This window comes from Lasioglossum baleicum, chromosome 5, assembly GCF_051020765.1.
Source record: "Lasioglossum baleicum chromosome 5, iyLasBale1, whole genome shotgun sequence".
In the NCBI taxonomy this organism is placed as follows: domain Eukaryota; kingdom Metazoa; phylum Arthropoda; class Insecta; order Hymenoptera; family Halictidae; genus Lasioglossum; species Lasioglossum baleicum.
The window spans coordinates 3,565,453-3,587,625 of record NC_134933.1 but is presented as its reverse complement, the minus strand read 5'-3'; the positions used below and the strand labels follow the sequence as shown (position 1 = coordinate 3,587,625).

At 40.6% G+C, this 22,173-nt stretch overlaps 1 protein-coding gene across 1 annotated transcript in view; it reads right to left on the bottom strand.

The window, feature by feature from the left end:
* Positions 1-1,873: 1,873 nt before the first annotated feature.
* Positions 1,874-22,173, bottom strand: part of LOC143209137 (thrombospondin type-1 domain-containing protein 4) — a 131,123-nt gene continuing 110,823 nt past the window's right edge. The window contains exons 6-19 of the mRNA XM_076424438.1: positions 22,016-22,118; positions 20,757-20,929; positions 18,385-18,589; positions 18,110-18,276; positions 15,254-15,359; positions 14,948-15,020; positions 14,074-14,282; positions 10,796-10,925; positions 10,490-10,733; positions 9,773-9,949; positions 9,520-9,684; positions 7,364-7,543; positions 7,109-7,271; positions 1,874-5,163 (exon numbers count right to left, since the gene is read on the bottom strand). Of these exons, the coding sequence (XP_076280553.1) occupies positions 5,048-5,163; positions 7,109-7,271; positions 7,364-7,543; positions 9,520-9,684; positions 9,773-9,949; positions 10,490-10,733; positions 10,796-10,925; positions 14,074-14,282; positions 14,948-15,020; positions 15,254-15,359; positions 18,110-18,276; positions 18,385-18,589; positions 20,757-20,929; positions 22,016-22,118 (2,211 nt within the window). The 3' untranslated portion in view covers positions 1,874-5,047. The remainder of the gene's footprint in view (positions 5,164-7,108; positions 7,272-7,363; positions 7,544-9,519; positions 9,685-9,772; positions 9,950-10,489; positions 10,734-10,795; positions 10,926-14,073; positions 14,283-14,947; positions 15,021-15,253; positions 15,360-18,109; positions 18,277-18,384; positions 18,590-20,756; positions 20,930-22,015; positions 22,119-22,173) is intronic.

The following is a 22,173-nucleotide window of genomic DNA, read 5'->3' as shown; positions in this document are numbered from 1 at the left end:
TCACCTCGGAGCGTGACGGATCAGACTCATTCACTGTCCAGCAATTGTGTACGCGGTGCGCCTAAAGAAATTTCCACTTCAAAAATTTCCAGTACGTGATAATAAACACGAGCAACGATTTAATTCGTCTAATCCTCGTTCGAAAGGTTAATGCGACGTATATATTCGTTCAGATTCCATGAACAACGGGCTTGTAAAAATCAAAGGGACACAAGAGGATCGAAGTATAGCTTGCTACAACCTAAAACGTTGTCCCGAGGACGACTCGAGAGAACCACGAGCTACGTTCTCCGAACAAGAGCAAACTCTAATCAACACTAGACCAATGTATAAACGCAAAATAAACCAGTCGAGTAAAAGAAATGAAAACGCTACGACAAAGTAAAACGCACGTAGCATCCACTAAAATAATTCAAAAATCGTTACACTTACCTGAATGAAAAACGCGGTTCCGTGTATAATAAAGTAAAGCAAACGATAGAAGAAGGAGAAACGGAAAGTTTATTGCGAAGCGACCGGCAACCGTGAAACAGAAATGGTGCGCTTCTCACGGAATACGACGGGCTTCCTTGGAGATCGAGAAGGCAAACCGGAATGCGATTTTAATTGACACTGAGGATTGATTGCCCGCGCAATTTTGACGAGGTTACCATCAACCGTCGGGACGTAAGCTGCTTAACGTTAATCGGAGTCCGTGTTAACACTGAGCTTACCGGCCAAATTACATAGACCAACTGTTTTATAGAGGCTGTTGCCGATTTGGTGGTACAGTTGCAACAAGAAGAAAATTAGAGTCGAAAATGTATAATACAATATTGGGCTGAACTTTCACTCAGGCAATCAAAACTTTTCAACTTTTCTGAATGTTCCCAGTCAGCAAAATCTGTTCGAGCAGATTGAAACCAAATGTTTGCAATTGTACCTTGCGAGCAGTAGGCGGTCCTTAGTTCAGTAGGAATTTTGAATTTACTGATTCGTCTAATCATGATTGTCCGAATCTACTTCCGATAAATTCATAAATCTCCACAGCCGCACAGTGGTCCGGTAGCTCGCTTTTTGTGGCCAAAACTATTGTAGCGTTATTTCAAGGTTTATTAAAGTTTATTAAGCTATTATAGGTCGTTGGATTCGTCTTGATACCAGTTAGAATATTATGAAGTAAAAAATATGTTAATATTTTAAACATTGAGGTGACCTTCATTTTTTATAAAAAAAAGAGATTTTTCTTTAACTTTTTGTATTGAAGTTTGTAGAAAAGTGAAGACTGATTAATTTTTTTGTCAGATCATCGGAAATATTTGAAAAATCTTGTTAACAATTCTCACAATGCATACTATTGTCTAGAAATCGCGGAAAAGTGGCTGAGATTGAATTCTTCATAGGAATTATAGGAAATCTAGTAATGAGAGGTTTTCGGGGTCTCTGACTTGCGCAGAGAAAACATATACAGTAAGGAGCATAACTGATTCTACACACTTTAAATCAGAATAACTTTTTTATGAATGGACCAAACGACTTCAATTTCTCTGTAAGGCTAGAAGCATTATTTTAGTAAATGACGTCTAAAAAATATTTGGAAAAAATGCATTTGGTCGGAATTGTGAGAAAAAAATGGTAAAAATGGATTTTTACTACTTTTTTAACTGGGCCAATAACGAACGTTTAAAAAATGTGTTTGGTCAACTCGTATGAATTATATACGCTCTGAAAATTTAATTGAAATTGGTTTACGAGCTAGAAACGATCAGAAGTGGTAAAAAGGCCGAAAATTTTGAAAAATTGCAATTTTTACCACTTTTGATCGTTTATAGCTGGTAAACCAATTTCAATGAAATTTTCAGACCGTATATAATTTATACGAGTTGACCAAACACATCTTTTAAATGTTCGTTATTGGCCCAGCTAAAAAAGTAGTAAAAATCAATTTTTACTATTTTCTTTTCGCAATTCCGACAAATGCATTTTTTCAAAATATTTTTTAGACGTCATGTACTAAACTAATTCTTCTAGCTTCACAGAGAAATTGAAGTCGTTTGGTCCATTCATAAAAAAGTTATTCTGATTTCAAGTGTGTTGAATCAGTTATGCTCGTTAGTGTACAGTGTACATACATTGTAATTCCAAGCTGCTATGCAAGATTCAAGTGGAACTGCGTATCCAGGCGTCGAATAACCGCGGGCCCGTATTTGTTAAAATCCGTTTATAGTTCAAGATTGCGGGAGATTCCAGTTAAAATTTACATGATCTTAGTAAATGTTCAAGCTTTCATATAAAACAAGTCCGAAGCTTAGCGGTCTTAAGCGTTTTTGTATAATTCTTTTCAAAGTTTGAAATGCTATTAATTTACGCTATTCGTGTATGTACTAAAGAATGCTTAAAAATTGATTAAATATCTGAAATGCGCTTACTAACATATATAAAACAATCATTAAAATCTATTTTCTCATATTCGATGATTGAAATCTAAAACGTTTTATTTTACTTTGAATTTTCTGACTTTGTCTTTAAAACGCTGTATCTCGTCACAGAATTATCTAAAATGAATTACATTTTGGATTTGGGAGCTTTGAAGGGTTGTTACTTTATAGGAAAAAACATTTTTTCAATGTATTAAAGTTGAAAAATGGAATTTGGCCACGAAAACAGGCTCTCCAGACCACTGTGAGCCGGTTCTCTCGAAAAAGAGTTTGAACACACTTCGTTTTACATTTTCGACGTGCTGTATATTTTATTTTCAGAGTTGTTGAAACTATGAAAAATGTTTTTAGTCAAACCTGAACCGAATAGAAACCGCACAAAATCGAAATTGATTGAATTCTGTTATTTTGATGACACATGTCAGTCACTTGTTGCTCGGTAGATTCAGTGTCGAAGGATGGAGCGATCGAATCTCGAGGACCTCGCCGCGACTTCCGCAGGACGTTGCAGGTTCGTTTCTACGCACACAACACGGTTTACCAGTGATTCTCTTACAGTTTCTACACAGACAAGCGTATATTTGATTCGACACCATTGCTATAATTATCGTAAATCGCTACTCGCTAGCGGATCAATAGATCGGCCGACATCGACCGTATGGAAACGACGGATAACTCTTTGTCTCTCTTGTTCACGTCTACAATGTTTCATCGCACGGCTTTGTTCTAGCTCGATTCTCGCGAGAATCGAAGCACCGTGCTACCCGTGCGAACGGAGCGCGACGCGCGCGGATGAAATCGTTAATAAGCCGAGCTCGTAAATCAAAATCGCCGGGATCCGTTCGACTCGATATGTTAATTAAATGCTCGATAACGGAAATTGCCCGTGGCTCGCATCCATCGTCCGTTCCCCCGGTATCGGCGGCACGCACGATAAATAACCTTTTGCAACTAATACGGCCTCTACCTATCGAGTGTACACCGAGAGCACACGCAGCCGCATCGATCGACGTGCGATTTTGCTTTTCCTTTTCGGCCGCGACTCCAGACTGCGTGCTCGCTCGTTCCGTTTCGCGAGCCCGAGCCAGCGATGGGTTTAAGCGGTTTCTGATTCGTTCAAGACTCGACACAGCTGTTCGAATCATTTCATAAGGCATAGATTTTCTCAATCTTCTTTGGCTTATAGGTACTCTTTACTCAGTTCGTTTTTTGAGTACATTGCAGTGGTCAACAGGAGTTTTGTTTATCAGAGAACATTGATATTGATTCATATGCGTTTTCTGCAACTTGATTTTCTCTATCAACCTCAGTTTTTGAGGAGCAGTTTTTGAGCAAATAGACTCTGATTCTACCAAATTCTTGTTCAAACGCGATGAATAATCGGATCGAACCCATCGCTAGCCGACGCACGCTGTCCCGTCACCGGCTCGCTCACGCACGTCTTTACGTATGTATGAAGGTACACGGGAGTACAGGTTTTCTCGTGGAACGTGCATGCAAATGGATCGCAACTTATCCAGGGGCGTAACAATGATAATCCCCCGACTTCTCAGCCGGCGGCCTGGACAGGTTTATCGCGCGGCCAAGATAAACCGCTGAATTCCAGGCTGTCGCAGGATTTCGGAAAAAACTGGACAGGAACTTTCTACTTCCGATATCTTTATTGGCCATCGGAACACGAGGGGAGCCGTTCGGGCACGACCCTAAGTCGCGAGGTCGACTATCGTTCGCCCTGGAATCGCAACTGGTAGAGCATGGTCGAGCGAACGAGCGTCGATCCATCCGCAAATTTACGCCCCTGCTGACTATATTCGTACGTGAAAAATCACGTGGGCATACGCATGCTCCCGTGTAAATCGCTCGAACCTAAATTCGCTTCCCTCTTCAACCTGAACGGAGACTTCGGACGACTAGGCTCGCGAATTGCTTTCGTGTGCAATTGTGGCTCCAGATTCGCCTAACTCGTATTGGCCATTTTCGAACCGTGCGGAACACAGTGGGGCCCTTATACAAAATAGTTGAAGCTAAGATTGTAAGGTTGTAAAATTGTTAAAATGTTAAAGTAAATGCAACGTATCTCCTTGACACGGTCACAGCACAATCCTGTAGTGGCGAACTCCATCGACAGTGCAATCCTTTGGCAATATGCATGGTTCAAAAATGACCCACGCGAGTTAGGCCTCGCTGTTATCTCATTTTAAAGAAACAATCACTCAAAGTGATCGAGGGGCAAAGAAACGACCGATGCTAATCGATCTACGTGGGATTAGGCTCTGCACAGAGACAAGTGGATGGCCAGGTAAACATCGGATTGGACGGGCAGGTGATTCCCTTGTTGCGTGGACTATTAATATCAACAGGGTCAAGCGAGGATAGTGACATGGTCGTCTTGGCCTTTGGTTCGAGCAGCCATTTTTAGTCTCTGTACAGCAAACGGGCCTGCGTTCGATAAAAAATAATACAAGTCGTATCGCTTCGCAAGCAGTGTTGGCGTTCGGCTTCCTCCGTTCCAGTCGACGGTCGCGTTACATTTACTAAGGGGGTGCGCTACGAGCTTAGTTGAACCACGAAGTAACGGCTCGGAACACCGTGGAGGGATTCTGCTTGAAACGACTCCCGCGATTCCGGGATTAATCGCGGCAACGGCAACAAGAATCCTTGTAGTACCTGATCCGGCACAGACGGTTCTTTACTACCAGGCTGCAGCTCGGGTACTTGTCGACGCACTGGGACGTCTCGTAGGCTTCTGAAACCGTTCAGCGTTCATTAATATCGTGATCCTCCGAAACAGACGATAGAAACAACCTTGCCTTAAGAATATTTCCAGTATGCAATCTGCTCTTAAGGGGGTAGGATATCTTCAGATTGTAACTAGAAAGGAACTAGAATCTTACTAGATGATGGCTTGAAAAAATGGGTCTGCGCCCTGACGTTGCTTGTCCTTATTTGAGCAAATTTTGGGCTGGGTGAAGGCTCATTCTAAAGAGGAAGGTTAGATGCAGCCTGCTCAGGTCATGATTTTAACGAGATTATGTTTATATCGAATAATATGAGGGCCCAAAATAGAGAAAAAATATAGAACAACACCCGCAGATTTCAATGCATTTTTCTGTCTCTAAAAGACTTTCTTGACTGATATGATGGGGCACAGCGGGCTGCATCTAACTTTCCTCTTTAGAATGAGCCTTCACCCAGCCCAAAATTTGCTCAAATAAGGACAAACATCAGAGCGCAGACCCATGTTTCGACTAGTTCCTTTCTAGTTACAATCTGAAGGTATCCTACCCCCTTAATTTGGTATGAATTTGCTATGAATAAAGATCATTTTTATTTTTTCATTATAAGTGGGTATGGCTTCGTTGCTCCAGATTCAAATTTTTGCTCAAAACTGCTGTAGATTATTTACGGCACACTGTACCGAGTATCGAGTGACATTATTATTATTTTTCATCTGAGATTTTGGATTATGATGAATGGCCCTCAGAGTGTTAATCCGAGTCTGTTAAAACTCAGCAAAAGCCAGGGAAATGGAAGAAAAACGCTATCAAACCCTAAAATTTGGGACGCTCGCGAGTAGTATTGCCATCCGTCCGGTTTTCGCCGGGTATGTCCTACTACTTTGTAGTGCGTCCGCAGACGTCCGGGGGGAATTTCTTTAAAAGTCCGGGTTTTTCGATGTTATTCGCTCACACTTCATGGATGCACTGTTTCGAATTTTGTTCAAATTTAAACACCTTCTAGTCTTTAGTGACCTATGGACGAATCACAAAGGAATTTTCGATATCTTAAAAATTGTTGATTTTACAGATGTGTAAAACAGAGTGTCACTCTTTTTTATTAAATTATAAGACTAGAACGAACAAACCGATGAGAATGAGTTTATAGTGATGGGACACAAGAAAGAGCTTATAGTGAAAAAATAAGAGTATCTACTAAAAATGTTGTCAATTGAAAAGAATGTTTTTTTTACCATTTATATTTTCATAGCACTTTTTAAAAATTTGAAGAAAATGAGGATACAGCCCCAAGAGTCTCCTTTACGGACCTGTTTATAAGAAAATGGGCACTTTAAAATTGACGAAATTTAAATTATTTGAAGCGAACGCTGCACCGCGATATACAGTCTCGGATGGCCGCACCAGTGGGCTGGATCGAGAAAGGTGACATTTTACTATAACCCTTGAACCATAACAAATATTGAGATGAAATTTGCACTATAATTCATTAGAAAATGATTCCCATCTACTCATAATTATCGTAATAAATATATCTTTTTTGTCCGAGTTTCCCGTCCGAAACTTTTCTTTATGGTTTGATATCTAACTTAAAAAGCAGTTAACACATTACCGACCGGTGATTATTGCATAATTTTGAAAAATCTATAGTACATGGTTAAACATTTTTTAATGGAACCTTCAATAGCAACAGCAATTTTCATTGTGAACTAACAAGTCACCCTCGATAACGTGATCTAATAGTTTCATTTAAGATTGCAATCTAAAAGAAAATTTCTATATTTTCATTTGGCACAGCACAATTATTGAAAATCCTATTAATAGAGGTTCCGGTAGGTAAAGTGTTAAACGTGTTCGGGCTTCAGACGGGAAGGTCCGGGGTTCTTATGCCGTTCGTCCTGGGTCCGCGATTTCATAGATGGCAACTCTGCTCGCGAGGAAAACTACTAGACTCACTTTTCGGCGGTTTACTAGCAGGTGGATCCTTCTTGCAAGGATCCAAGCTGCACTGTTGTCTGTCGATCGGTCTGCTGGCATCCACGCAGTTGTTGTCAGCGACACCCTCGAGGATGCAGCGAACCAGTCTGGTTTGCACGCCAGTCCCGCAAGTCACCGAACACTGAAAGCGGTTCCAGTATTTACACCACCGTCGGGAAAAATTCGTGCTGGACCTAACCCAGCGTGATCGTAAATTTTCCAAGCGAGATTTACCTTCGACCAGTCCGAGGTGAACCATTCCGGTGGACAGGCGGTCGGTGTTCTGCAGACTTGCTCGTTCGCCGGCCTCGAGTCGCTGCAGTTGCTCGCTGGCAATACGACGAATTCGTTGCTCGTCCTCGCCACGCAAAGGACGTCCCGAGACTGGACACCCACTCCGCAGGACACCGAACACTGAAACGATATCCTTGTAGCGTACTGTCGCCTTACGGAGCCCGTAAAAATGTCCCGTAAGGGGACACGGTGATCTGGAGAGCAAGTTTTCCCTGGCCGCAACTCCGAACAATTTTCCATCTTCCATAGTTTTCGAAGCTCATTGAGAATTAGAAACACAGCAGTTCTTTTTATGCTGTACATACAGTTTCTAATCGCTTTAATTTAGAAAGGCCAAAGACTGTTCCACAATGAATCAGATAGCGATTGTAATGATATTAACCCTAAAATATATCGTAGTGCAAGGGTTTAAAAATCCGACCCAGAATTAACTTTTAATTATTCGCATGTAGCATTTACAATCTCAAGACTTTAACCCTTGTGTAGTCAACCAGAATGTATAGATTATTTAAAACCTTTCTGTATTTAACATGTCTGCACAAATTCTCATTATAAGACTGTAAATTAATATATTGGCGAGTAAAGAATGGACATTCAGAGAAATGTTGTAATATTTTTTAGAGGAACATTAACAAATTGTTGATAGAAATACAGTAAATGGGTACCCGGTTGACTACACAAGAGTTAAATATGTATTTCAAGCATAAACAAAAGTGTCGACTACACTAGAAAATATTTATTTTGCATTGAAGTAATAGTTATTTTATTGAGTAAAAATTGATTTGTGTTGCAGTGATATACAGGGTGCGGCGCAAATTAGTCCCCACGATTTTTCAGCCCCTTCGGATGGCCGGACAGAAAAATGTTTCTTACCAAAGTTAATCAGTATTTAACCGACAAGAAATTGCAATATTTTAAATTTAAAAAAAAATTGATTTTCAACTAAAAATCAAGGTCGCTGTCATATCTTTTAATGGAACAGGGTATTTTTAACTTCATAATATTGTAGGCGACGTCGAAACGAATTCAACAACCTGCTATACAATGACTTTCAGATGACATTGAAAGATAATATCGTCATGAATTAATTGCCAGAATATTTGGATCGGAACATATGGTCCAATTCGATGGCCAGCTCGCTCGCCGGATATGACCCCTTTAGATTTTTATCTTTGGGGATATTTACAATCGATTGTATATGAAAAAGCTGTGGATAATATGGAAAATATTAAAGAACACATAATTCAAGCGTGTAGAAATGTAAAAAGAAGTTCTCTAATGGAAGCTACACATAAGACTTTGTTACAAAGAGCAGAACTTTGCGTTACACAAGATGGGATGCAGTTCGAAAATTTAATTTAATCATTAATTAATTACATGTACACGTTTAACATTTGTGTTTTCAATGTGGCTCCGTATAAATTTGGTTTTTTGTGAGCTAAGTGAAGCAATGTTTACGTTCATTTGTTTACCTCTAAATGCGAGGCGTTGCTATTACGTACCGTCGAAATATTTCAAATATTCTGGCAATTGATTCATGGCGATATTTTCTTTCAAGGTCATCTGAAAGTCATCGTATAGCAAGTCGTTGAATTCGTTTCGACGTGGCCTACAAAATATTATGAAATTAAAAATACCCAGTTCCATTAAAAGATATGACAGCGCCCTTGATTTTTGGTTGAAAATCAATTTTATTTTTAAATTTAAAATATTGCAATTTCTTGTCGGTTAAATACTGATTAACTTTGGTACGAAACACTTTTCTGTCCGACCACCCGAAGGGGCTGAAAAATCGTGGGGACTAATTTGCGCCGCACCCTGTATAGTCCCACGTAACCAGTTATGTAGAAAGTGGAGTGCGAGCAGCTGAAGGTTAAACGACCAATGAATGAACACCAATGTCTAATGAACATTTTTTTCATTTAACGTGAATTATGTTCATTTAATGGCCAGGTCACCGAATTCTCATCGAAGATCGAATCGATAGGAAGACGCCCCGCACTTCGCCAACGAAACATTTCCATTTCACAGTGTCCGATGCGAGATCAATGGGATCGTTCAGGCGTGAGAATCTATTCTAGTTGTCGGCTACTAACGAATGTCCATGGGCCAGTGAACCACTTGGCGCTATCGCAGCTGGTCCCTCTGCCGAAGCACTGTCTCTCGGTTTCCGGTCTCTCTTTGGGATTGCAAAACAGCTCGCTGCCATCGGCGCAGGCCACTTGCCTCGTCTCCATTCCGATACCACACTCCGCGGAGCACTGGAACATTGACCAAAGGTTTGTACAGTTCCGAGACACATTCAACCATGTACTGTTCCTCGCTTTGGAGACCGTCATTTCGATTCACCTTGGACGACCAATCGGTGTGCAACCATGGCGCCCGCTGCTCGGCGCCGTTTCGCACGCAGGGGTCCGATTCGCATATTTTCTCGGACTCGGGCTTGCTGAATTGCGAACAGGCCTTGCCCGACGTGATGCACGTCACTGTTCGGTTCCTTGTGCCTGGGCCGCAGCTCGTCGAGCACTGGAATCGTAAAAATAGAACGATCTTAATGGGATCCTAATAGTCTTTTAAGATCGAACATTCAAAGTTTCTCGTACAGAATTGATTTATCCATAATTCAACAAATTTTAATTCATTTTTACATATTTTAAATTCTGTTGGGGACTGGGGTTACTCCAAAATAAAAAGGACACGCGTAAATTGTGTAGTTTAATGTAAAAGTCGTGATGTTGCACACTGCACGGACAAAAAGCGAGTGAGCCATTAGAAGAAGGTAAAAGAAAAAGAATAGGATCACATGAAATGAAACATAATCGAACAGTCGCGGGGAAGCGGCCCGCTTCTGCTGCGCACGCATCAGATCATACGCAAACAAACGCATGAAGTATGTGTGACTGTTATGTCACTCCAACAAATTCTTTGTCTACTAATGACCAGAATGACTGATAAGGCAAAAGCAACGTGTCCTCGCCAAGAGATGTTCGAGGACGTTCACACGCGAGAACGAGGGCGTCGAGTGCACTCTAGAATTATCAGAATGGTAAAAAAAGGCCCACTTACCGCCCCCCAAGGGCCGACGTCCCATCTGGGCGCGTCCGAGTGCATGTGCCTCAATTCCGGGCCAACTGGGCACGCAGGTTTCACGCAAGTCTCCACGGTGATCAGGTCCGGCGGCTGTTCGCACGCACCTGAGGCCACTCGCATCGTCAGGTTCGCGTTCAGTTCTTGCACACACTCCAATTTGCGTATCCTGGTGCCGGACCCGCAGCTGACAGAACACTCGCTCCACGGTTCCGGCCTCCACCTGAAAGCAGGTTGGCTAATTTGATGATCAGCCCTTGGGAATTTGGGAATTTCATATATTACCTGGCTCGGCAAGGGTAGTCGTTACAGTAGACAGGGGGCGGCAAAGGCTTTCCCACGTTTCGACAACGGTGATCACTCACGACCTGCTGGTTTGACTCGCGGACGCATTTGAATAATGCCATTTGCACACCTGGACAGATTTTCGTTTGTGAATGCACCTTAATTTGACAAGAGGAATTGCTGCGGGAATATCTTATTGGCTACACCTACTCTTCGTGCATTTAAACATTTTTTGGCGATGGATATATTATAATCGGATTTTCGCCAGAAGAAATTAGAGACACATTAATTATAATCATTACGGCTGTCCATCGCACTTCAACGAATAAAATATCATTTTATAGTAATTGTGATAGAATGGACAATTATTGTATTGGCGACAGGTGCTGGATCTGTTCCCTACGTTATAATTTCACTATGGACTTGGTGCATTTATGGAAAATCAAATCATGATTCTCTATCTTCAGTGGTTTAGAAGATTCCCCATGACGAGACTGCGGATCATTATGAGAAAATAAAAATTGTACGCATTAATTGCAAGGAACTGGAACCAAATAAAAATATATTTTTTCCTTTAATAATTCGAATAAGTTGATGGTAATATAACGACACTATTAAATTCTTTTAATCTTTTTACTGTTCTATGATATATTTTACCTATCCATTTTACCATAAACGCATAAAATCCGCAGTCTACTCATGAATATCATCAATATTCATTTGCTTATGTCTCTTCTTAGACTACATAAACTTCTGTTTATTATATTCAAATTGCATCCACTCGATGCTCCTATCTTGTTGCTTCCTATAAAATAGCTAGCGAATTTAGGTAGATTTCAGTCAGAGAACGACGGAAACTATGGTAGAAAGCGTTCATTCGAGCGTTAAACGACCGATTAGGGAAAAGAGCGTGTACACTATCGACAAGCTCGTCCTTCGATGGATCTGGTAATCGAGTACCGCGCGTGGGAAGCCGAGAATCGTTCGTTTCGGTATTATCGCCGGGTTCGTAGGACCGTGAGAGATTACAAGGCTCGATTCGCTCGTCGCCATCACGGAAGTTCCGTCCAATTCACGAAATTTATTAGCAGGAAGCCCCACAGGAAGCGCTCGTCCCACGTTATATTATTATTTTCCATCGACCGAATGTTACACGCGACCCTGTACAACCAGAACCGCTGAGATTTCATTTAGACTGACAGTTCATACGGGCCAGACGAGATAACGTCCTCCCGCTTGTCACTGTCACCTTCGTTTCCCTTCCACGACAGTGACACTCCCTTCGTCTTTTGTCGTTCTACTGTTCCTGGAGGCGCGAGACCAGAAGGGCCCACTAAAGATTTGTTTAAACTTTCTTCATTGAAGAAGAGTCTAATGATGGTTTTAATATAAATAGACCATTTTAACGATTTATACACTCCTCAAAAAAATCAAGGGATCACTTGTGCGAACTCGAAAAATTGCTCCTGCTTTACATGATCATAACTCCGTCAAAAATTGCGGTATCGATATCGCTAAACAATGGTTTGAAAGCCTGAAACCTCTAGTTTCAGATGCTCTGTTTCAAATTGCTATGTTGGTTTTTTACAAAGTTATAGCGACATGTGAAGACAACATTGACGGTTAACAAAAATTTTGTGCAAATTTGGAACATCACACGGGGAGCAACAAATTTTTTTGATAAATCGCGTTAATATTATTTGGAAGGGCTATCTTTCCTGTGCAAAATGTGTGGTTGTTGATTATTGTGCGATGTTTTTTATTCGAGTTATTCAACATTGAAGTAAATATGGGCTTTTTAACATTAACTGGCTCCAGAAAGCGAAAAAGTTATCGTAGAACCTTGTGCAAAAAAACAATAGCGTGAGCGTTTCTTTCTCTTCAAGGCACTTCGTTTGTTTTTACAATTTCATTAACATTTCGATATACCAGGTGGTTCTGAAAATATGCTTAAAAAATGCACAATTCCCATTTTTCCTTTAACTCGCTGTATCTTGGCGAGAAATGATCGTAATACCATGATCCGGACGTCAGATTGAAGCAGAGATTGTGCCGATTCGATTGAGTACCAAAGATGCACAAAATTTTTGTTAACCGTCAATGTTGTCTTCATCTCGCTATAACTTTGTAAAAAACCAACATAGCAACAATTTGAAACAGAGCATCTGTTTCAGGCTTTCAAACCATTGTTTAACGATATCGGTACAGCAGTTTTTGACGGAGTTAAAACCAAATGTCGGCAATCATTCTTTGCGAGCAAAAGGTGGTCATTTTGGTGCCAAGGCATGTTTGGAACAGGATTTGGTCCTTATTTGCTCTGAATCTACTGACCGAAACTTGTCACCAAATACCGAACCGAGTGCGGAAACAGATGGTTCGGTATTTGGTTGCAAAGTTTGGTGCCAAAATTCCATTTTAAATGGAGGCCAAATCGAGAGCAGACAGTGCTCTTGTTATAGAGGGCAGGTCGGTCGCACTAAGAGCGGACCAAATCTTGGTCTAACAATAAGAGCAAGTATCGCGCAAAATCGGAATAAACTTTGCTGTAAGACGGAAAATCGAAAATTTGATTTAAATTTCTAAATTATATAATTTTAAGTTTCATGCATTTTCAATAATTTAAATATTTATAAACCTGAAAATAAAGACAATGACGATTTCACCCGATATTTACTCTGAAAGCAAGGTTAGGTTCGGGGTCTTATGTTAATGCCACCGACCTGCCCACTATAACGAGTGCAGGATCTGCTCTCGATTTGGCCTCAATTTGAAGTAGACAAATACTGAGTCTAATGCGGAAAGAGGGTCTGTTTTTGCCGCCAATGTTGATGCCAAAATTTCATGCAAAATTGAGACCAAATCGACAGAAAATCCTGCACTCGTTATATAGGGCAGGTCGGTCTCACTAAGATCGAACCTAACCTTGCTTTCAGTGTAAATATCGGGCTAAATAGCCATTGTCATTATTTTAAAATGTATAAATACTTAAATTATTGAAAATGCATGAAACTTGAAATTATATAATTCATATCAAATCAAGAGCTGATTGCTTAATGGATAGTTGTCCTCTAACTCTACGTAATTAAACTATGATACATGAAAACAACGACGCCAAGTTGAAGCATTGACCGTGTCCAAAAAGTCTTGGTTAATTCAGGGAATCTTAAGACTTATCAAGCGTAAAGACGTTTGGAAAAAGGCTCCAAGAAAAATGTGTCAAAGACATTGAGTAGATCACTTTTGTGCAACTTCGCTTGTGAAATAGACGTGTCCCATACCTCTGCCGCATTCCTTGGAGCAAGAGGTCAGTCCAGCCACCTTCCAGGCGAACTTCAACCGCCTCTTCTTTTTGGATTTCGACTTTGGTTGATCGCCGGCCATCGCAGTGGTCGGCTGACGCTTCATTTCTTCCTTCCGCGGTCTGTCACGCGGCCGCGGTCGTCGTTGCTCGTGATTCGTCGCTGATAAATCGACTTTCTGATCGAATCTGGAAAATCGAGGTATCACTGCACCGATAACAAACTCTGTCTACCCCTGCGACAACCCCCTGGCACAAGGTATTCGATCGCAACCGTCAAAGATTCCGTGAAAAATGGAAAACAACACAGACATGTATCAGAGATACCTGTAAACTTACTAGTTGAAATTCATTGCTGTCTTGGTAGATCAAGTCTTCCAACTTCGATTTCATTATTAAACTTCTGTATACAGGGTGTCCCAACAATTTCTAAAATTTGGTCTACGATTTTTTCAAACTATTTTACGAAACAAACATGGGGAAGATATTATTCTACAATTGGCAGTGTGCCAAAACCAACAAAAAAATCGTAGATTAAATTTCAGGGTGTCGTTATAAAGAGGAAGCTTCAGTCTTCAAATCCACGGTAGATCTACTCGCGACGAAAAACTGTCAGATTTCAAAGAATCAGAAATATTTTTCAGAATCACCGGAGTGCTCGAAGATGAACGTAATTGTTCGCGTCTGTTTTTAGCGTGAATAATCGCCGTGCTCGTCCGGATCGATCGAATACTCGAGCCGGGGGTGGTATCGGGTTTTTCTTGATCGTTTTCTACGCGCAGTCAGGCGAGTCCCGGCTTGACAGTATCAATCTCGGCGGGTAGACAAGCCGCACGGCGCTCGTGTATATTTACATTCTGGTCGCGGGTATCGTTGAAGCGACGCGAGCATCCGAATCAGGTATTTCGTTGCCACGATCGATCGATCCTGCAACAAAGATGGAGAAACCAACAAATCACTGGATGGTGTTTCGTGCGATTACCCATTTACATTTCTGAGTCATGGGCTCTCGACAGTGAGACGCGTTGCGTAAGGCCCCCGTGTCTCGCACACATATAATGTATACACATAACAACACATAACGTACGCATAACACCGAAGACAATCGTCGATGAAAAATGCTTTCGATTAACGCGCGAAATCGCGGCGGTTATGGTTACCTGTCGTGATGAGGGGCGGCGCAATCATCGGCCTCCTGTTCGGCGTCTCCTTTAACGGCAACATGTACTTGTAAAGCACTCCGGGGTTCATTTCCTGCGCCAGGATCTGCGGGAACAATTCCAAAAATACAATACAGCGTGCTGGCGTCTGCCGTGATGTGTGATGTCGCGGGAAAACGGACAATGAACGTCCAGGATTGCGAAATATCACGACCCTTCGCGTTCAGGAAAAAGATATAAAGGAACGGGGAGGTGCAAACATTTTTGGGGACATCTCTTGACCGTTCTCAGACTAAAATTACGATTTTTTAACTTTTCTATCATACAATCGTCAAGTTTTTTATCGTAAAAGAATGTACAGGATCTACGCGTTAAGTCACCATTTTTTAGGCATTTCCGGTAGCGCAATTAAAAAATGTTTTAAATAAAAGTTTATCAGTACCGTTGAGTGCTGACAAGAAGGTCCCTGGCAGAAATGCGGTGACGTAGGCAAGAATGGATATCTTAATAACAAGTTTAGAAATCGGTGGATAGGGACGTATGGTCCAATTCGTTGGCCACTGCGTTCTCCGGATCTGTCTCCGTTGGTTTTTTATTTTTGGGGATATCTGCAATCCGCTGTATACGACACAACAATCAATAATGTTCAGGAACTTCGGAATCGCATAACAACTGCATGTAATAACATAAATCGAGACGCCCTAATTATGGCGACAACGAAAAATCTAATACAAAGAGCGGAGTTCTGTACCATAGAAGGTGGATCGCAGTTCGAACATCTAATGTAACTTGATTTATATTGTAAGAAATAATTCTTCATTAAAATTACGTTTGCACAAAATTTTCAAGTTTGAGGTCATTTCAAGGTCATAGTATAGTACACTGTTAAATTCGTCTCGACGTCAGAAACAATCCATCCTATGATGTCCAAAACATATAGTGCCATTTAAAAAAGTCAAGGTGACCTTTACTTTTTTACGTAAAAAGCATTTTTTCAGATTTAAGAATATGCGAACATGTAACTCACCAAGTACTGATAAACTTTTGTTTAAAACATTTTTTAATTGCACTATCGGAAATACCTAAAAAATGGTGACATAACTTAACGCGTAGACACTGTATTCTGTATACTTAATCCCATTAATTCTCCAATGGCGAGATTTGCAAACATTTTAACCCAGGTTACAAACGCTGCATTGAAATTCCTGTTTTCTAATCGGGTAAATGCGCCTTATTTTGCCACTTAGACAGTGGTATATCTTCCTGGAAATAAATTGCTTAACTATCTCGTAAGTAATACCTTATAAAAATGGCAAGATCATTGATATTGTCAAGAAAAGGAAATGTATGCGAGTGTGTATCAGAGTTGGACAGTAATTAATTACACGAGTATTTAATTACATCTTCAATTACATGTGCAAAAGTGGACTATAATTACAATAAGAAAATGATTAAATGGTCCAAAACATAAAAATTAGTGCTTTAAAAGAACAATTACACGGAAGTAATTGTTAGACTCGATTACAATTACTGTAATCGTGTTAAGTAATTGCAATTACTCCTTTCACAATTATTGGTTGAGCCAAAGTAATTGCAATTACCAATTACAATGACATCTAATTGTAATTTTATGTCTGCAATTTCCAAGTAATTTTAATGCAATTATAGGTAATTGTAATGGGTAGTTGCAATTACTTAACGCTAAAATGGCACTAAAAAAAGGTAATTAGATACCTACTCAATGGAAATGTCTAAAAAGAACAAACAACAAGCATATGTTAGGAAATATTTATTATTTATTAAATTACAACTCTTAAGAAATAGGTTCACTTGTCACTTACATTGACAATGTAATTTTCACTATGAATTATTTATTATTAAATACATTATAGATTGGGAAATATTTATTATTTATTAAATATTTATTGTAGCTAATTATTTGATATTTCACAAAAACCATTACCATTACTTTTCAAAATGACCCTCATTTCAAAGTTGGAGTTGAATAATCGATTTGCTTTCGGAGTGTTTGTCATAGAAGCAAACGATAAAAGTCTTTCAACTGGAGCTGAGGATGGTAGAGCAGTATTAGTTCGAAAAAATGTTTGCTTTATAGCGGGGTAGGCTTCACACATTGAATAAGAAATTGATTTATCCGAAAAATAATTACTAATTTGTAACTGAGCTCTCGTTTATTTTTCACATTCAGCATTGGCTCTGCCTCCGTCATCCGCGAATTCAAAAAGATTTAAATATTGCACAGGTGCGCTATCTCCGCCCTCCGAAAAGCATAATAAATAATAAATATTTCTTAGTGAAAACTACATTGTCAATGTAAGTGACAAGTGAACCTATTTCTTAAGAGTTGCAATTCAATAAATAATAAATATTTCCTAACATATGCTTTTTGTTTGTTATTTTTAGACATTTCCATTGAGTAGGTATCTAATTACCTTTTTTAGTGCTATTTTAGCGTTAAGTAATTGCAACTACTAATTACAATTACTGCTAATTGCATTAAAATTACTTGGAAATTGCAGACATAAAATTACAATTACATGTAATTGTAATTGGTAATTGCAATTACTTTGGCTCAACCAGTAATTGTAATTGCGGACCACAATTACAATTACAGTGATTCGTCAAGTAATTGCAATTACCAATTACAATTACATGTAATTGTAATTTTATTTCTGCAATTTCAAATTACAGTAATTGGCAAGTAATCGTAATTGTAATTGATATTACATTTTGCCCAACTCTGGTGTGTATCCAATTCGGAATTAATCCGCGAGGTATTCGGACGCACAGAAGGTCTCGATTAGGGTCGCAGAGGAGGCTAGTTTATGGTCGTACCTCTAAATGCAAGGAATCGTTGAGCGGTCCGGTCGCCAAGATGCACTCGACGCGGCTTTTGTCACCCCTCTGGTATGTTAATGTGGTGCCAGCCGCTTTATAAGTGCCGCTCGGACTGTATGCCAACGGCCCATTCAGGATGTAACTACCGTTGCTGTCTCTCAACGCTAAACAGATCGGATCGATCGTTAGAAGAAGCTTGACGGTTGTCACCATGCGGTTATCCTCTCCGATCTATATTTCTGTAATTGTCCGTTTTTGTTCGGATCGCCTACCTAAGAAATTGCTACTGAATCGAAGTTCGGAGATGTTGAGAGACATGGCTCCCTTCGGTATGGTGGTCACGGGTTTATGACCTCTCGGCAGGATTGGCTCCATAAAAATACCCTCGTAGAGCCGACAACCTTTACCCTGACCACCGCAGACACCACAAGCGTCCATCGTTACGCCGGAACCTACCACACCGTCGCAGCCTACGGGCTGAACAGAGAAAAAACCATTTCGAAATGACGCACGCTCTGTCTGGTTTTAACTTTCGTGCTCGGCTCGGTCGTTCTTTTGCTTCGCGAAAAGTAAAAGTTCGCGAGCTAATCGATACTCAATTCCGGTCTTCTGTGGAAACATCGAATAAAACTCTATGTCACAGTCCGAGCAAAATTCCGTTGACAATTTAGCATGACTCTATACGTCGTTTTAATGTGCACAAATTCCAAATATCCCGTTGAAAGCTGACGTTAAAATAGAGAAAATGTAGGTCGAGTTGATGACAATTGCATGTTTTTATTTGGACATGAATGCGTGCAATTAAAACGATTTTCGCGGAGACGTTTTGTATGAAATACATACAATTTTCCATTGGAGGGCTACGTTTATTGTTGTCTTTAATTATTTTGCTTTTCTGCAATGAATAACAAAGTGTAAATGTGGTTCGTAGCTTTTGTGTTGATGGTTTCTATTTTACAAAATGTAAGTACAATGAATTATCCATGCAATTTCTTTTTATTCGGAGCTTCCATTTAAACATTTTTTAATGATAACTTTTTAATTCGATATTTTTATTATTATTTTTGTAATTATTCTTGGTCCGAAGAAATGTTTAATTTTCAAGTTAAAATGGCTCCGGCTGCAAAGGGTGAAGAAGCAACTGTAGGGAAACAAGCAAAAATGAATGAACTGCTAAACTGCACAATTACACTGTCCAACAAATTTCAACTTTTTAAAAGTATTTCGATTCCCACTATGCGATTCTTATAGAGTTTTCCGCGCTGATTCCGAATCTGGTTTTAATTTTTTTCCTATACATCCAGTTTTTGAGAAAATGGAGTTTAAAAAAAAGACATATTTTTCAACTTTAAACAAATATTGCGATGTTATTATAAAAGATATTGAATTGTTGTTTACAGCAAAAGATTCTGTAGACTTTCCCGAATACAGTGATATCCAATATTAATACATTATGATTGTTTAAACATGTTTAAACAATGATTAAAGATGGAGATGCACCACTTTTGCACCAATTTTTACTGATATTTTCGAATTTATCTCAAAAAATAAGGGTCCAGCGAAAAATTGAACTATACCACGCGAAAGAGCAGACTTTTATCTTGAGAAACCCCCCTGTGAAGTTTGCATGGTCGACGTTTTCTTCGAACCAGAAAGCAAAATATCTTCGCCCGACATGAGTTGTCACCAGTGGTGCTCACCACCAGAACGGTCGTTCGCCGCTCCGTAACCCGTCCCGATCGCCACTGGCGGAAACTCATGTCGCGCGAAGATATTTTGCTTTCTGGTTCGAAAAAAACGTCGACCATGCAAACCTCACAGGAGGGTTTCTCAAGATAAAAGTCTGCTCTTTCGCGTAGTACAGTTCAATGTTTCGCTGGACCCTTATTTTTTGAGATAAATTCGAAAATATCCGCAAAAATTGGTGCTAAAGTGGTGGATTTCCGTCTTTAATCATTGTTTAAACATGTTTAAACAATCATAATGTATTAATATTGGATATCACTGTATTCGGGAAAGTCTACAGAATCTTTTGCTGTAAAGAACAATTCAATATCTTTTATAATAACATCGCAATATTTGTTTAAAGTGGAAAAATATGTCTTTTTTTTTAAACTCCATTTTCTCAAAAATTGGACGTATAGGAAAAAAATTAAAACCAGATTCGGAATCAGCGCGGAAGACTACAAGAATCGCATAGTGGGAATCGAAATACTTTTTGGCTGTTGGACAGTGTTACCGACTGCATTAAACCGAACACTTGTAAATAGTCGCATCTCCGGGGAAGATTATCACTGCTATTATCTTTCACAAACGCGTCATGCAAACGGTTTTTGAAGTGAACGCGGTGCGAAAGTCAGCTAAACGGGTGCAGCAGCGTGATCGACAAACAAAAGAAAGGAACGGGGCGCCGAGCAACGTGGGTAGGTGGAAAAAACAAAACGAGTCCGGCAGACAAAAGGGAATTGTCGGTGCGCGTGGGCGGGAGGTATAATTAAAAGCAAAAAGACAAAGAAAGAAAAATGTAAAAGCCCCCCGGGTGGGGGGAGGGGGTGGAAGCGTGGCGTGAGTCGATTTGTTCGATCGTATCGGGGATGAATCGCGATCAATTTCCGGCGAAACTTTGTGTTTCTGTTGATCGTACCTTGCATTGTCCGGCGACACAGAGCCATCGGTCTGTCCGCTCCATAGAAATTCCCGTATTATGTCCACGAAGATTCGGAGCGTCGCAGGGTGTGCCGTCCATTACTGACGGTTCAAGCGTTGCGTAAAAACGCTCGCCAACGGCTCGGCAATTCAGCGCGCAGGAGTTCGGTGCTAGACAACAGTAATTATGGTTAAAAAACACTAGTGTAGAGCCACTTGGGAAAGGGGCACAGGTAAGAAAGGCTCACAGATCAGGGATTAATTGTTGGAAAATTGTTGAATCACTGCAGTTTCTCATTGCAGTCTCTAATGGATACTTTTAACGCTATGGGGAAGACATGATCACAATTTGCCCCGTGGGACGTTGCCTTGGCTTTGGCGACACCGAGAGCCACGAGGCCACGCCTACTCGAGGTGGTTGGGGCGGTGCTAGGGCCAAAGGTATTCGATTTCTGCTGCTAATTGCGGTGCATTTACTTTTCTGGGATTGTGTACTTCGAATTACTATCTTAGCGGACTGACAGTAGTTAATAGGGCACTGCTTTGGGTCCGTTGATACCAAGAGCCGTGGGGCCACGCCCACTCGAGGCGGTTCAAACAGAGTTGGAGCCAAAGGTATTTGATTTTTACTGCCAGTAGCCTTTCGTTTGCTTCTGTTGTATCGTTTACTTTGAATCAGTATCTCGGTGGACGGCCTAGAGCACATAATAATTCATAGGACACTGTTCTAGCTCCGTCGAAATTAAGAGCAACGAAACCACGTCCACTTCTACATCGATTTGTCATCTATTACGACTTGATATCGTTTGCTCCTGAGGGCAATATACGGAACTGCCGAAATTGACGAAAGGCTAATTGTCTAAAATTGAGAGTCCTCTTGAAAACAGAGCCAAGGAAGAAGAGTTTAAGTTTCTATGTCCACTATTGCCTACCGCATCGATCATGATACAGCAGTGAATCTTCAGCCAACTAGAGCTTTCATGATCTCCACTGCTTTTGAGCACTTTTCCGTGTCCTCCCAGGGTCGCGACGTTAAGGGGGGAAAGAAGCCGCGCACTACAGAATCGCCTAATTCACATCGTGAACCTTGAAGACGCTCGGTCACTTCGCGGAGAACGAACTCGGCCGGCATAATTGCAAGGAACCTCGGTAGTGGAGCGTTTCCGAGGCGCGCCGTTGGTAATTACTACGTCACGCTTAAACGTCAGACTGTCGACGAAACTGCGAACTCAAGGAACTCGAGTGGCTTTAACTCACCGTCCAGGAACGGAACCCAATCGTAGCTCTCGCCCTTGTAGTTTCTTCCGTTGTACTTGGCACATTGTTCGGCCCGCAAATCCTCCGGGAAGTTCGGGCATTTCTGTCGCAAGTAACGGCTTAATTAAACTCTTGGTAATTACGGAGGATCGGACGGG